Raw genomic sequence first — 12491 nt, 5'->3', positions numbered from 1 at the left:
CGCATGTTGGTTTTCGGCCTTGTTTAGGATCGGCTTACGAGCACCGTGCGTGGCCGCAAGGCCCAACCCGGAGTAGGATGATCCGGTTATGCGGTGAAAACCCTAAATCGTCGTAGATCTCATTAGCTTCATCTTGATCAAGCAGGACCACCAAGTATTCGTGCACCCCGTACGGATCATGGGTGGATCGGCTCTTTGAGCCGATTCACGGGATAACCTCGAGAGCCGATCGAGGCTCGTATTTAACGTTTACATGTATGCCCTGCAGGAAACTAAGCGAGGCAACCTCATCACCTTCCTGACCAGGTATAGGTCAGGTGGCACGCCCTTGCACTTTGCAACGCCGCGTGTGACCAGAAGAGCATTGCGGGCCGTCGCTCGGAGGGGTCTCAGCCAGCCGCAGCTCTAGGCTCCCCCCGGCTCTACAGTGTTGACAAGGCCGCTGCCCGCCGGTGGGCTTTGGCAGTCAACAGCTTTACAATAGTATGATCAAGATTATGATAGCATGTCACTTCAGAAATTATCCTTGTTATCGTTTACCTACTCGAGGGCGAGTAGGAACTAAGCTTGGGGATGCTTGATACGTCCCAAACGTATCTATAATTTCTTATGTTCCATGCTACTTTTATGATGATACTCACATGTTTTATACACATTATATGTCATATTTATGCGTTTTCCGGAACTAACCTATTGACGAGATGCCGAAGGGCCAGTTGCTGTTTTCTGCTGTTTTTGGTTTCAGAAATCCTAGTAAGGAAATATTCTCGGAATTGGACGAAATCAACGCCCAACATCTTAGAATTCCACGAAGCTTCCAGAACACGCCCCCGTCAGCCCTCCGACTCCGCCTCTTCGCCTATTTAAAGGTCCCTGACCTAAAACCTCGATACGGAAAAGCCACGGTACGAGAAACCTTCCAGAGCCGCCGCCATCGCGAAGCCAAGATCTGGGGGACAGGAGTCTCTGTTCCGGCACGCCGCCGGGACGGGGAAGTGCCCCCGGAAGGCATCTCCATCGACACCACCGCCATCTTCATCAACGCTGCTGTCTCCCATGAGGAGGGAGTAGTTCTCCATCGAGGCTCGGGGCTGTACCGGTAGCTATGTGGTTAATCTCTCTCCTATGTACTTCAATACAATGATCTCATGAGCTGCCTTACATGATTGAGATTCATATGAGTTTTGTATCACTATTCATCTATGTGTTACTCTAGTGATGTTATTAAAGTACTCAATTCCTCCTCCACGGTGTAATGGTGACAGTGTGTGTGCATCGTGTAGTACTTGGTGTAGGTTATGATTGTAATCTCTTGTAGATTATGAAGTTAATTATTGCTATGATAGTATTGATGTGATCTATTCCTCCTTCATAGTGTGACGGTGACAGTGTGCATGCTATGTTAGTACTTGGTGTAATTGCAATGATCTATCATGCACTCTAAGGTTATTTAAATATGAACATTGAATGTTGTGGAGCTTGTTAACTCCGGCATTGAGGTGCTCTTGTAGCCCTACGCAATTAGTGGTGTTCATCATCCAACAAGAGAGTGTAGAGTGGTTTTATTATGTGATCAATGTTGAGAGTGTCCACTAGTGAAAGTATGATCCCTAGGCTTGTTTCTAAGCATCGAAACTCCGTTTATTTACTGTTCTGTTGCATGTTTACTCGCTGCCATATTTTATTCAGATTGCTATTACCGCTCATATACATCCATACTACTTGTATTTCACTATCTCTTCGCCGAACTAGTGCACCTATACATCTGACAAGTGTATTAGGTGTGTTGGGGACACAAGAGACTTCTTGTATCGTGATTGCAGGGTTGCTTGAGAGGGATACCTTTGACCTCTTCCTCCCTGAGTTCGATAAACCTTGGGTGATCCACTTAAGGGAAACTTGCTGCTGTTCTACAAACCTCTGCTCTTGGAGGCCCAACACTGTCTACAAGAATAGAAGCACCCGTAGACATCAGTGCTCTACGCCGCCTCGATCCGATCTAGGGTTTCTGCCAAGATCTGACCGGGTGAGTCTGGGCAGGTGTGGTCCTGGTGTTGGTCCTTGCCACACTGTCGGGTCGTGCTGGACTGCCCTCTCCATGTCTTCCGATCTGGTTGGTAGTTGGCCGGCGGCGAGGGGGTTGCTAGTCTTTCGAATAATGGTGGTGGTCCTCAGATTCCTATCGCGCCAAGTGAAGATCGTTCTGATGCTTCTTCCCACCGGGCTAGCTGGATTGTCGTGTTCTGGAAGGCCCTACCGGCAAGATTCATTGTGCGATCAATGCCTGAAGATTGCTGGATTGGGTGTTTTCGGTCGTGCGCACCAATGTTTTTTTATCTGGCCGTTTGGTTTTAGAGGGAGCTCTTCGAAGCTCTGTTGGGTGTTAATATCATGGAGCTCTTTTTTTCCATGGTGCTGGCTGATACGTTGCAAACGTATCTATAATTTTTGATGCTCCATGCTTGTTTTACACCAATTTATATGTGTTTTGCTTCCACTTCCTTGCACTTTTATACATTTTTCGCCACTAACCTATTGATAAGATGCTACAGTGCCAATTCCCTGTTTTCTGTTGTTTTGTATTTCAGAAAAGTTGTACAGGAAATATTCTCGGAATTGTAATGAAGACGAAGTCCGGAGGAGAAACGAAGAGGTGCTCACATGGCGGCTAGACCATGCCTTGGCACGGCCCAAGCCCTGGCCGCGCCAAGGGGTGGTGTGGGCCCCCAGGCGTCCACCGACCTCGCCCTTCCGTCTATTTATTCACGATCTCGGGAAAAACCTAAATACCCGAGCCTCCATCCACGAAAAATTCCGTCGCGGCCGCCATCACTGAAGCCTAGCTCGGGAGGGTTCTGAAGCTATTCCCAGCACCCTACCGGAGGGGGAGATCATCACCGGAGGCCTCTACATCGCCATGCCCGCCTCCGAAGTGATGCATGTGTAGTTCATCCATGGACTACGGGTCCATAGCAGTAGCTAGATGGTTATCTTCTCCAAGTTGTGCCTCATGTTTAGATCTTGTGAGCTGCCTATCATGATCAAGATCATCTTTATGTATTGCTACATGTTGTGTTTGCTAGGATCTGATGAATATTCAATACTATGTTGAGATGGATTATATACTTGTCATATATTATTTGTGATCTTGCATGCTCTCCGTTGCTAGTAGATACTCTGGCCAAGTAAATTCTTATAACTCCAAGAGGGAGTATTTATGCTCGATAGTGGGTTCATGCCTCTAGTTTTCTGGAAGAGTAACAATAACTTTAAGATTGTAGATGTGTTGTTGCTACTAGGGAGAAAACAACAATGTTTTGTCTAAGGATAGTTCTATTGTTTACTTTACACACATTGCTTAATGCGATAATCTGTTGCTTGCAACTTAATACTGGAAGGGGTTCGGACGATAACCTGAAGGTGGATTATTAGTCATAGACGCAGTTGGATTATGGTCTATGTGTTATGTTGTAATGCCCGAACGAATCTCATAGTAATCATCTTGTCATGTATGGTATTTATTCTGTCAATTGCATAACTGTAATTTGTTCACCCAGCATGTTATCTATCTTTATGGAGAGACACCTCTAGTGAACTGTGGATCCCGGTCCTTTCTTTTACACTGATACAATCATCCTGTTCTGTTTACTTACTACAAGCACTGTTCTCTTTAAGTCCACTTCAAACAAACATATCTTTCCACACTATACATTTAATCCTTTGTGTTCAGCAAAACCGGTGAGATTGACAACCTCACTGTAAGTTGGGGCAAAGTATTTTGGTTGTGTTGTGTGTAGGTTCCACGTTGTTGCTGACGCCGGTAGTGTGCCCTGCCACAAGTCATCTAGCAACACCTTCAGAAGTCACACATTTCTCCTACTGGTTGATTAAACCTTGGTTTCTTACTGAGGGAAATTTTGCTACTGTGCTCATCATACCTTCCTCTTGGGGTTCCCCAACAGTGTGCAATCTGCGCTCATCACTGGCGAAGAAGGTCATAAAAGCCGAGACCAGTGAAGAGCAATGGTGATCACATCTTGGTGGTGAGGTGGAATTGGCTTGGTGCTTCATGACTTCAAACAGCGACTTGTATGTGGGGGCGACTGCACAGGATAAGTTCAGAGTTCTATCGTTCAGGGTGAAAATCCAAGGTCTAGCCTTAATTGGTTGTGTCTGGCAATGTTCTTGTTGAAGGCATTGTTTTGAGAGTGAGGACTTTCTTCAGGGTGAAAACCTAAGATCTATGATCGGGCGGCGACAGTGTTTGTGCACTATTTCCTTCTTGAAGGTGTCGCTTATGGAGAATCTGATCTTCTGGTGTTGTCTTGGTGGTGCCAGTGTTGTTGTTTCAAGTTTTCGATCTCTGTAGCGGGACTTTTCTTTTTTGTAATTCTTCTCTCTCTTTTTGGTTGTGTGCATCCTTTATGTCATTAGGACATGATGTTGTTGCAGAGGTTGGGTGTAATTGGTATCTCCGCGATATTAATATATGCTCTTTATCAAAAAAAAAAAGGGGGAGTTTGGACTTAGGAGTGAGTGGTGGCGGACCGTGGCAGTGGTAGTCCTTGGTCATGTGCGAGGTGGCGGCTGCCCGGGTTCAAACCGCTCACTTCGATGACATTTTCACGGGTTGTGGTGATGAGCTAGACATCGGCGGTCTTCGTTGGCGCGTCGGCGTGGAGAGTGTGGGGTGTTGGGCATGTCTACGCAATTCAAGTGGCCTCACGGTGGATGCGTGGCGGTCGTTGTTCAGACATGGAGGGGTTCATGTCAGGTTTTGTCTTTGTGTGCAACTCGGATGTCGGGGCGGCAACACCGGATAATGGTTCTCTCTAATTGTGTTGAGTGCGGAAGTGGCTCTTAGTGATGTTAATCTAGACTTGGGCGTCTAGTTCCATTGTTGGCCTCATATTGTCGGGCGAGTGGGGCTAGCGGTCTGCATGCGGGTTTGCGGTGGTAGTCTAGTTGGTCCCCGTAGGATGGGAGTGTGGTTTGCCACTCATGATTTGGCAAAATCCTTGCCTTAGCCGCTGGAGCGACCAACGATGGCGACACCTTTGGCCAATGTGTTCATCTTGAAGGCATCGTCGTGGCCGGTTCTCTTGCTCCTCCACCTTATATTCTCCGAGGGAAACCCCAGATCCAAAGCGGGCTCGGGAGAGGATGGCACTCATGTGTTGTTCCCCTCTAGCCGGCGTGGATGCTAGACTGGCGGCTCCGTTTTTTCACCTCCACATATTAGTGTTAAGGTGTGTGTTGGGTGTCGACTTTGATCGCTCGGGTGTTTTGGTCGTCAATTCGTGTGGAGCGCTGCCTCACCTTAGGGCCGGTGTGTTGTGTTTGAAGTTGTATCGGTTTCGGGCCACTTTTCATCATAATCTGGTAAATTAACTTCTTCGATAACAACAAAAACAACAAATCTTTTGCCTCATTTCAAAAGAAACCCACACTATGAGGCCATCTAGATTAGATGGCTCACACGAACCTCCAAATAGCTAAGCGGTTGATCAACATTGTATCTTGTGACAACATTAAATAATGAAGGCCAATGGTTGTGAGACCTAACTTTGTACTTTTCTCGTATTGGAACCTTGGCAAACTGAAATTTCCATATAAGAGGATGAGATAACGATTATCCTTTGCAAGGTTAACCAATAAACGAAGAAAGTCAATTTTGTGTAGCTGCTCCATTTTGTGAATTGATCTTGGGCTCAAACACTCGGAACTTATAGGATGAGAACATGAGAACGGATCGAGTAGCTAGTGAGTTCAGCACATGCACGCTCTTTAACACATTAAGGCAGTTAACATGTACTCAATGGAAGACGGGGCCGGCCGATCCTAATGCTCCTTGAGATGAAAGCACGCCAAAAGAGATGCAACGAAAACCGCATCCAAGAACAAGTAAAAACTGCTAAACCACACCCAAACACAGCCACATGAAGGGTTATCCATCAACCAAATCCAGGACAGACTTGTATACCCAGAAAAAAAATTAATATTGCTGGGTACTACAGTAGTGCTCAAGTTTCTACTAGATAAGCTAGCGGGGCAGGAAAAACGCACACCATAAAGGCGTGTAAAACATGCACCCCTAGCCCAAAAACATGAAAACCATTAAGGCTTCATAGTCTTCAGACAACTTGTCCTTCGGCGTTAGCACCTTCTCATGCTCGAAGTTAGCCAATGATCGAGCCAGCATATTTGATCACTCGTCAGTGATGAACGGCATGCAGCTGGAGCTGCGCGCGATGCCGCCTCCGGCAGCGGCAGCCTTTGCCTTGGAGGCGCTTTCCCTGACCTCCCGGGGGTTGATGCTGGACCTAGACCTGGGCCCGAGTTTGGAGCGCTTCCTGAGGATCTCCCTCATGGCCTCCGCCTGGAACAGCACCGGGTGCGTCCTCCCGAAGCCGTTGAACCTCTTGCACACGCCCATGTGCGTTCGGAGCGCCTCCTCCCGCGAGTTGCCGCTCTTCTCGGCCTCCTCCGTCACGGCCTCGGAGCACAGCCCGCAGACCCACCGCCCGGAGAAGCGGCCTCGCACGCCGCGGATGTACTCCGGCGTGCACTCCTCCGACATGCCGCAGCACTCGCACTTGGCGTCCTCCACCTCCGGGACCGGGTGGAGCAGCTTCATCTCCGCCTCTGCCGCCGCCTCCTCCTCCTCCTTGGCACGGCCGTGGTGGTGGAGCTCGTAGGAGACGTCGGACACGGTGCGCTGGAGCTTGTCGGACGAGGTCCTGCGCCTCTTCTCCAGGTTGCCGGCGTCGATGTTGCTTGCCATCGCGATGAACGGCGCCGCCATGGCCATGGCGACCGCGCACGCCTCTCTGCTGGGTGCCATTGCTGAGTCGGATTTTGCCCTACCTCTTGGTGTTTCTTGGCTATGTGTTGCGCCTTGTTGAGTCTCAGCTGTGATCTTAGAAGCTGATGGCTTTTGTGTGATAAGATGGTCCAGAATGCATGGCTATTTATAGAGGTTCCATGGTAGCTAAGTTGAGCCAAATGAAAGCTTCCCGCGTGCATGCATGACACTGTCCACAAGATGTGCCGAAAAGGTGGTGTGCAACTTGATGAGTGTAACTTGTGGTGGCTAGGTGATGCAGCTAAAGGGATTACAAAACTTGACATAAAGATTTGATGGAAATGGCCTGTTATGAAACCTTTGTGTCAAGTGGTCTACGCGATGATAGGTTCACAATCTTATGCACGTGATGGTGTTCCAGAGATATCATCAAAATAGGGTTGAAGATTGCATGCCGGTATGTGCAAAAGGTGATTGCGAAATGTACGACGTTTAATTTTGATCTTGTGTTTTTTTGCAGCATGGTAAGTTCTTCTCAACTTGTGAAGCTGTTCTCGTCAAATTGGTGCGTTAGCTAACATTGCTGAAAATCAAGTGGATGGAAGATTACAAAAGCTACAAAAGGAAGTCTGAAGCGGGGCTGTGTGATTCACTGTAGAAATGAGCATCAGAGTCTGGAAGTTTGAATCGTTTATCAAGACGTACTTCATCAGTGTTTCTTCGTAGCAATCGATTCTTCTCTTGTTATACCGAGATTTACCCTGTTGAAAAATGCTACTCCCTCCGTTGTACTAAACCATCGCCACTTATTATGGATCGGAGGGAGCTCAAACAATCCTCCTTACGCCCTGACGAGTTGTACGATGCAGTTTCGATGAAATTACAGTTAGAAAATGATAGATTCTCATCCATTGTACCTGAAAGTGCTGAACATTTCTAGAGCTCACGCCCACTACAACTTGCGGGAAACTTATGGAAGATGGAGGAATTAAGGAGATCCTGTGTGGTGTGATAAGCGATCAGCTAACAAATACTCTCCTTTTTTCACAAAGCTACCACTTATCATACCATACATGAATCACCTTATCAGCCGCTCTTTTGTAAGAGTCATTTTCTCTTGATCAACTTGGATGAGCTAGTAATGAGTGCACAAAGTCTACGAGTCACATGCGAGCTCAATCCAGCCACCCAATCAAATCATACCGTCGTCGACGTCTAGAGCAGTTTGAAAACTGGTCGACCTCGGGTGGCGGCAGCCACGAAAAAGGAGACAAGCTTGATCGGTTTCATAAAGCAGCAGGGCACTGCAGATATGGCGACATCGATCGGCCTAGGTAGGTACTAGTTCATGTTATGTCACTGCTGACATCTATCAGCGTGCACCGTGCAGTGCCATAGGCTTCGTGTTTTGGTACGGTAATTGCCAATATGGTCATATTATCATGAACTAGGTCATAGATATGGCCATGGTTATTTAACTTGAAAGTCATGAATGGTCATACATGATAGCATATTTTTTGAATAAAATTTATTTAAATTTTCAAGTTTGCAACTTTGATATTTTTTCTAACAACTAGTACACATAAAAATAACTCTATGCAAAAGGATTGCATTTTTTGAATTTCTCTTCATTTTATTTCATTTTCTCAAAATGGGTTTATATGGTCGGCATGGTTATTCCATAGTAGGGAGTTGAATCAAAATTATAAGTGGTTCTTCCATATAATTAGTAATTATGTATCATAAAAGACATTTAATTAGGAATTTTAGGAGCAAACCAGCAACGACACACTTGCAGTTCAAATTTGAATTACTTTAGCAAAATCAAAATAAAGCCATCTAACTTAGTGAAAGTGTCTAAAAGGCTCAAAAAGTCATATAGTTGGGACTTCTTCGTCACTTTGTACAAAAATTGGAGGGGCGTCATTTTGCATCCTACTTTTTGCACTACTTTCACACACACAAAAAACCATTTTGGCACTTAGAACTTATTTTGGAAATAATGTTTGGCATGACAAGATGCATCTCTGTACGAAATATGGTGATATTATCATAAACTATGTCATGGATATCGCCAAGACATTGGCCACTTATCTTGAAAGGCATGGATATTCGCACATGATATCCCATCTTGTGAAGTATTTTTTTAGATTGTCATATTTAAAGTTTGGTATTTATCATGACAACTTTTACATATAAAAACACTTGCTTCATAATGATTGCATTTTCTGATTTTTATTTATTTTTGAAAACATGGTTAAAATGGTTAGCATGGCTTTTGTATCAAAGAGTTATCTATCAAAAAGAAATTCTTTGATACATATCAAAGAGTTATCTATTAAAAATCTGTGTGGTTCTTACATATGGTGTCTGCTTTTGTATCTTACCATGGATTTTGGTATTTTTAGGAGCAAACTATAACATACTTACAGTTCAAATTTGAATTACTTTTAGAAAATTAAGATAATTTATTTGAATGGGCGAGAGTATCTAAAAAGCTTTAAATTTCTTAAATTTTAGTAATTTTATACTCCTTCTGTACCAAAAAAGATATCGAAGATTTGTATATATTTGGATGTATATATATACTAAATAGTATCTAGATCTATACGAATTTAGAAAATATGTGCATCCTTTTCAGGATGGAGGGAGTATCAAATATGATCTACTTTGTGCGAAAATCGAAGAGGTACAATTATGTAATTTTTTGCATTTTCCACAGAAACTTCATTTTTGGAACTTAGAAATGGAAAATTGATCTTTAGTACAAAATTTGGAAAATCTATTTAACAACATCATTTAGCATGTTAATATGCACATATGTGTCCAATATAGGCACATTATCATGAACTATGCCTTGGCTATGGCCATGACCTTAGTCATCTTCCTTTCCAGTCATGAATGTTTTGCACATGATAACCCATTTGTGAAGTTTTGTTTTGTGACATTGTCATATAAAAGGACTCCATGCGAAAGGATTACATTATTAATTTTTATTAGTTTTATTTCAGTTTTTAAAAAGGGTCAAAATGGACGACATAGATTCTCATAGCAAGGAGTTGAGTCTCTCAGTGGTTGTCCCATATAATGACTATTTAGCACTTATGCACCTTAAAATCATTTTTTGGTGATTTTTAGGAGCAAACTATAATACACTTCCAGTTCAAATTTGAACTATATTTGGAAAATCAATATAAAATCATTTAAATGGGATAAATTAGCTAGAAAGCTTGAAAAAATGAGAATTGTCCATCAAATATGGAATATTTTTTTTGAAAATTGGACAGGCAACATTTTGCACCATATTTTGTATACTTGCTTAACAAAAACCCAAATTTTGGCACTTATTAGAGAACATAAAAACATTTCTTTAGTAAAAAAGATTGGAAACTTCTTTTAGCAGTACTGCTTGGCGTCGCAAGAAGCACATATTTACAAAATATGGGCATATTATCAAAAGCTATGCTAAGAAAGTGGGAAAATAAATGAAATGATGATTGTTTAATCATTGTCGAGTGTCGCAAAGTATATCTTTGCCTACCAAGGGGAGGGAGGGCTTGGTGGATCTAACATGTCCGTCACCTCTCCATCAACCACTGGCGGAGGGGACACATGTCCAATGGCTTTGTGGAGAGTATGTCTTAGACATACCTTTCCGGGTGTTTTCCTTGACGAAAGTTATAGAGTTATCTTTAATTTTCTAGTGTGTTGTTTTCCTTGCCGAAAGTTATAGAGTTATCTTTGTATAGTGTTGTTTCGTTGCTGAGTAATATTTTATCCCACACTTGAAACAAATAGGTGTATTTTCCGTGTGCCCTATGGAATGCTCTTAGCAAAGCCGACAACACTCAGGAAAACGAGCGAATTCCCGGTAGAGCTAGCTTTTAAGAACACAAGTTCAATCTTTAGTTGAACACACAAGTTTTTTAGATATATAATCTATTGAACAAACAATAAGCACCATGTATATCATTGCATTTCTTTTAGGATGACACGGAATACTACTTGCGAGTTCGACACATACATATGGTCCATGCATGCTTAAAACTGGCATGTAAACTAGGGAAGACGGGCCTGATTCTAGTTCTCATTTCCGACGGAAGTACGCCACAAGAGAGCCAGATAAAAGCCTCAACCAAAACCAGGTAAAAGCTAAACCACACCGAAAAACAGCCAAATTAAGGGTTGCCCATCGACCAAGTCCAAGATAGACTTGCACCCCCAAACACTGAATTACTGTACATGACTGGCCGCAACGCTGCTCAACTGCTCAAGGTTCTAGATAAGCTTGGGGCAGCAGAAAAAACACACCATAAGGACAGGCGTGTGAAGCATGCAACCCTAGCCCAAAAAGATAGCGAAAACATGCGTCAAGTAGGCTTCAGTTTGTCTAGGTAGCCAACGAAGAGCAGCCTTTTTGTCTAGTTGCTCGACACCCGGTCGCTGACCTCGTCGGTAATGAACGGCATGCAGCTGGAGCTGCGCGCGATACCGCCGCCGGCAGCGGCAGCCTTTGCCTTGACGGCGCTTTCCCTGACCTCCCGGGGGTTGATGCTGGACCTGGACCTGGGCCCGAGTTTGGACCGCTTCCTGAGGATCTCCCTCATGGCCTCCGCCTGGAACAGCACCGGGTGCGTCCTCCCGAAGCCGTTGAACCTCTTGCACACGCCAATGTGCGTTCGGAGCGCCTCCTCCCGCGAGTTGCCGCTCTTCTCGGCCTCCTCCGTCACGGCCTCCGCGCACAGCCCGCAGACCCACCGCCCCGAGAAGCGGCCGCGCACGCCGAGGATGTACTCGGGCGTGCACTCCTCCGACATGCCACAGCACTCGCACTTGGCGTCCTCCACCTCCGGGACCGGGTGGAGCAGCTTCATCTCTGCCTCCGCGGCCGCCTCCTCCTCCTCCTTGGCGCGGCCGTGGTGGTGGAGCTCGTAGGAGACGTCGGACACGGTGCGCTGGAGCTTGTCGGACGAGGTCCTGCGCCTCTTCTCCAGGTTGCCGGCGTCGATGTTGCTTGCCATCGCGATGAACGGCGCCGCCATGGCCATGGCGACCGCGCACGCCTCTCTGCTGGGTGCCATTGCTGGATCGGATTTTGCCCTACCTCTTGGTGTTTCTTGGCTATGTGTTGCGCCTTGTTGAGTCTCAGCTGTGATCTTAGAAGCTGATGGCTTTTGTGTGATAAGATGGTCCAGAATGCATGGCTATTTATAGAGGTTCCATGGTGGCTAAGTTGAGACAAATGAAAGCTTCCCGCGTGCATGCATGACACTGTCCACAAGATGTGCCGAAAAGGTGGTGTGCAACTTGATGAGTGTAACTTGTGGTGGCTAGGTGATGCAGCTAAAGGGATTACAAAACTTGACATAAAGATTTGATGGAAATGGCCTGATGAAACCTTTGTGTCAAGTGGTCTACGCGATGATAGGTTCACAATCTTATGCACGTGATGGTGTTCCAGAGATATCATCAAAATAGGGTTGAAGATTGCATGCCGGTATGTGCAAAAGGTGATTGCGAAATGTACGCCGTTTAATTTTGATCTTGTTTTTTTTTTTTTTTGCAGCATGGTAAGTTCTTCTGAACTTGTGAAGCTGTTCTCGTCAAATTGTTGCGATTAGCTAACATTGCTGAAAATCAAGTCGATGGAAGATTACAAATGCTACAAAAGGAAGTCTGAAGCGGG

General features: G+C 45.1%; 2 protein-coding genes across 2 annotated transcripts; both read right to left on the bottom strand.

Moving 5' to 3' along the window:
- Positions 1-5994: 5994 nt before the first annotated feature.
- Positions 5995-6921, bottom strand: LOC124683693. Its single transcript, XM_047218159.1, has one exon. It carries the CDS (start codon positions 6842-6844, stop codon positions 6209-6211), a length of 636 nt encoding a protein of 211 aa, XP_047074115.1. The 5' UTR covers positions 6845-6921; the 3' UTR covers positions 5995-6208.
- Positions 6922-11077: 4156 nt separating this feature from the next.
- On the bottom strand, positions 11078-11968 carry LOC124683692. The gene is made up of 2 exons (XM_047218158.1): positions 11372-11968; positions 11078-11332 (listed from the first exon to the last, which is right to left on the bottom strand). The coding sequence occupies exons 1-2, from the start codon at positions 11884-11886 to the stop codon at positions 11227-11229; spliced, it is 621 nt and encodes a 206-aa protein (XP_047074114.1). The 5' UTR covers positions 11887-11968; the 3' UTR covers positions 11078-11226.
- Positions 11969-12491: the final 523 nt, after the last annotated feature.

The sequence above is a fragment of the Lolium rigidum genome, chromosome 1 (genome assembly GCF_022539505.1).
Source record: "Lolium rigidum isolate FL_2022 chromosome 1, APGP_CSIRO_Lrig_0.1, whole genome shotgun sequence".
Taxonomy (NCBI): domain Eukaryota; kingdom Viridiplantae; phylum Streptophyta; class Magnoliopsida; order Poales; family Poaceae; genus Lolium; species Lolium rigidum.
The sequence above is the reverse complement of the archived record's forward strand: the minus strand, read 5'-3'. Positions and strand labels throughout refer to the sequence as shown.

Excerpts from the sequence above, each read along its gene's own strand:
- LOC124683692 (XM_047218158.1), bottom strand. The coding sequence starts at position 11,886 with ATGGCACCCAGCAGAGAGGCGTGCGCGGTCGCCATGGCCATGGCGGCG. Across the intron at positions 11,333-11,371 it reads CGGTCCAAACTCGGGCCCAG|CGCCGTCAAGGCAAAGGCTG; the intron begins GTCCAGGTCCAG and ends GGTCAGGGAAAG.
- LOC124683693 (XM_047218159.1), bottom strand. The coding sequence starts at position 6,844 with ATGGCACCCAGCAGAGAGGCGTGCGCGGTCGCCATGGCCATGGCGGCG.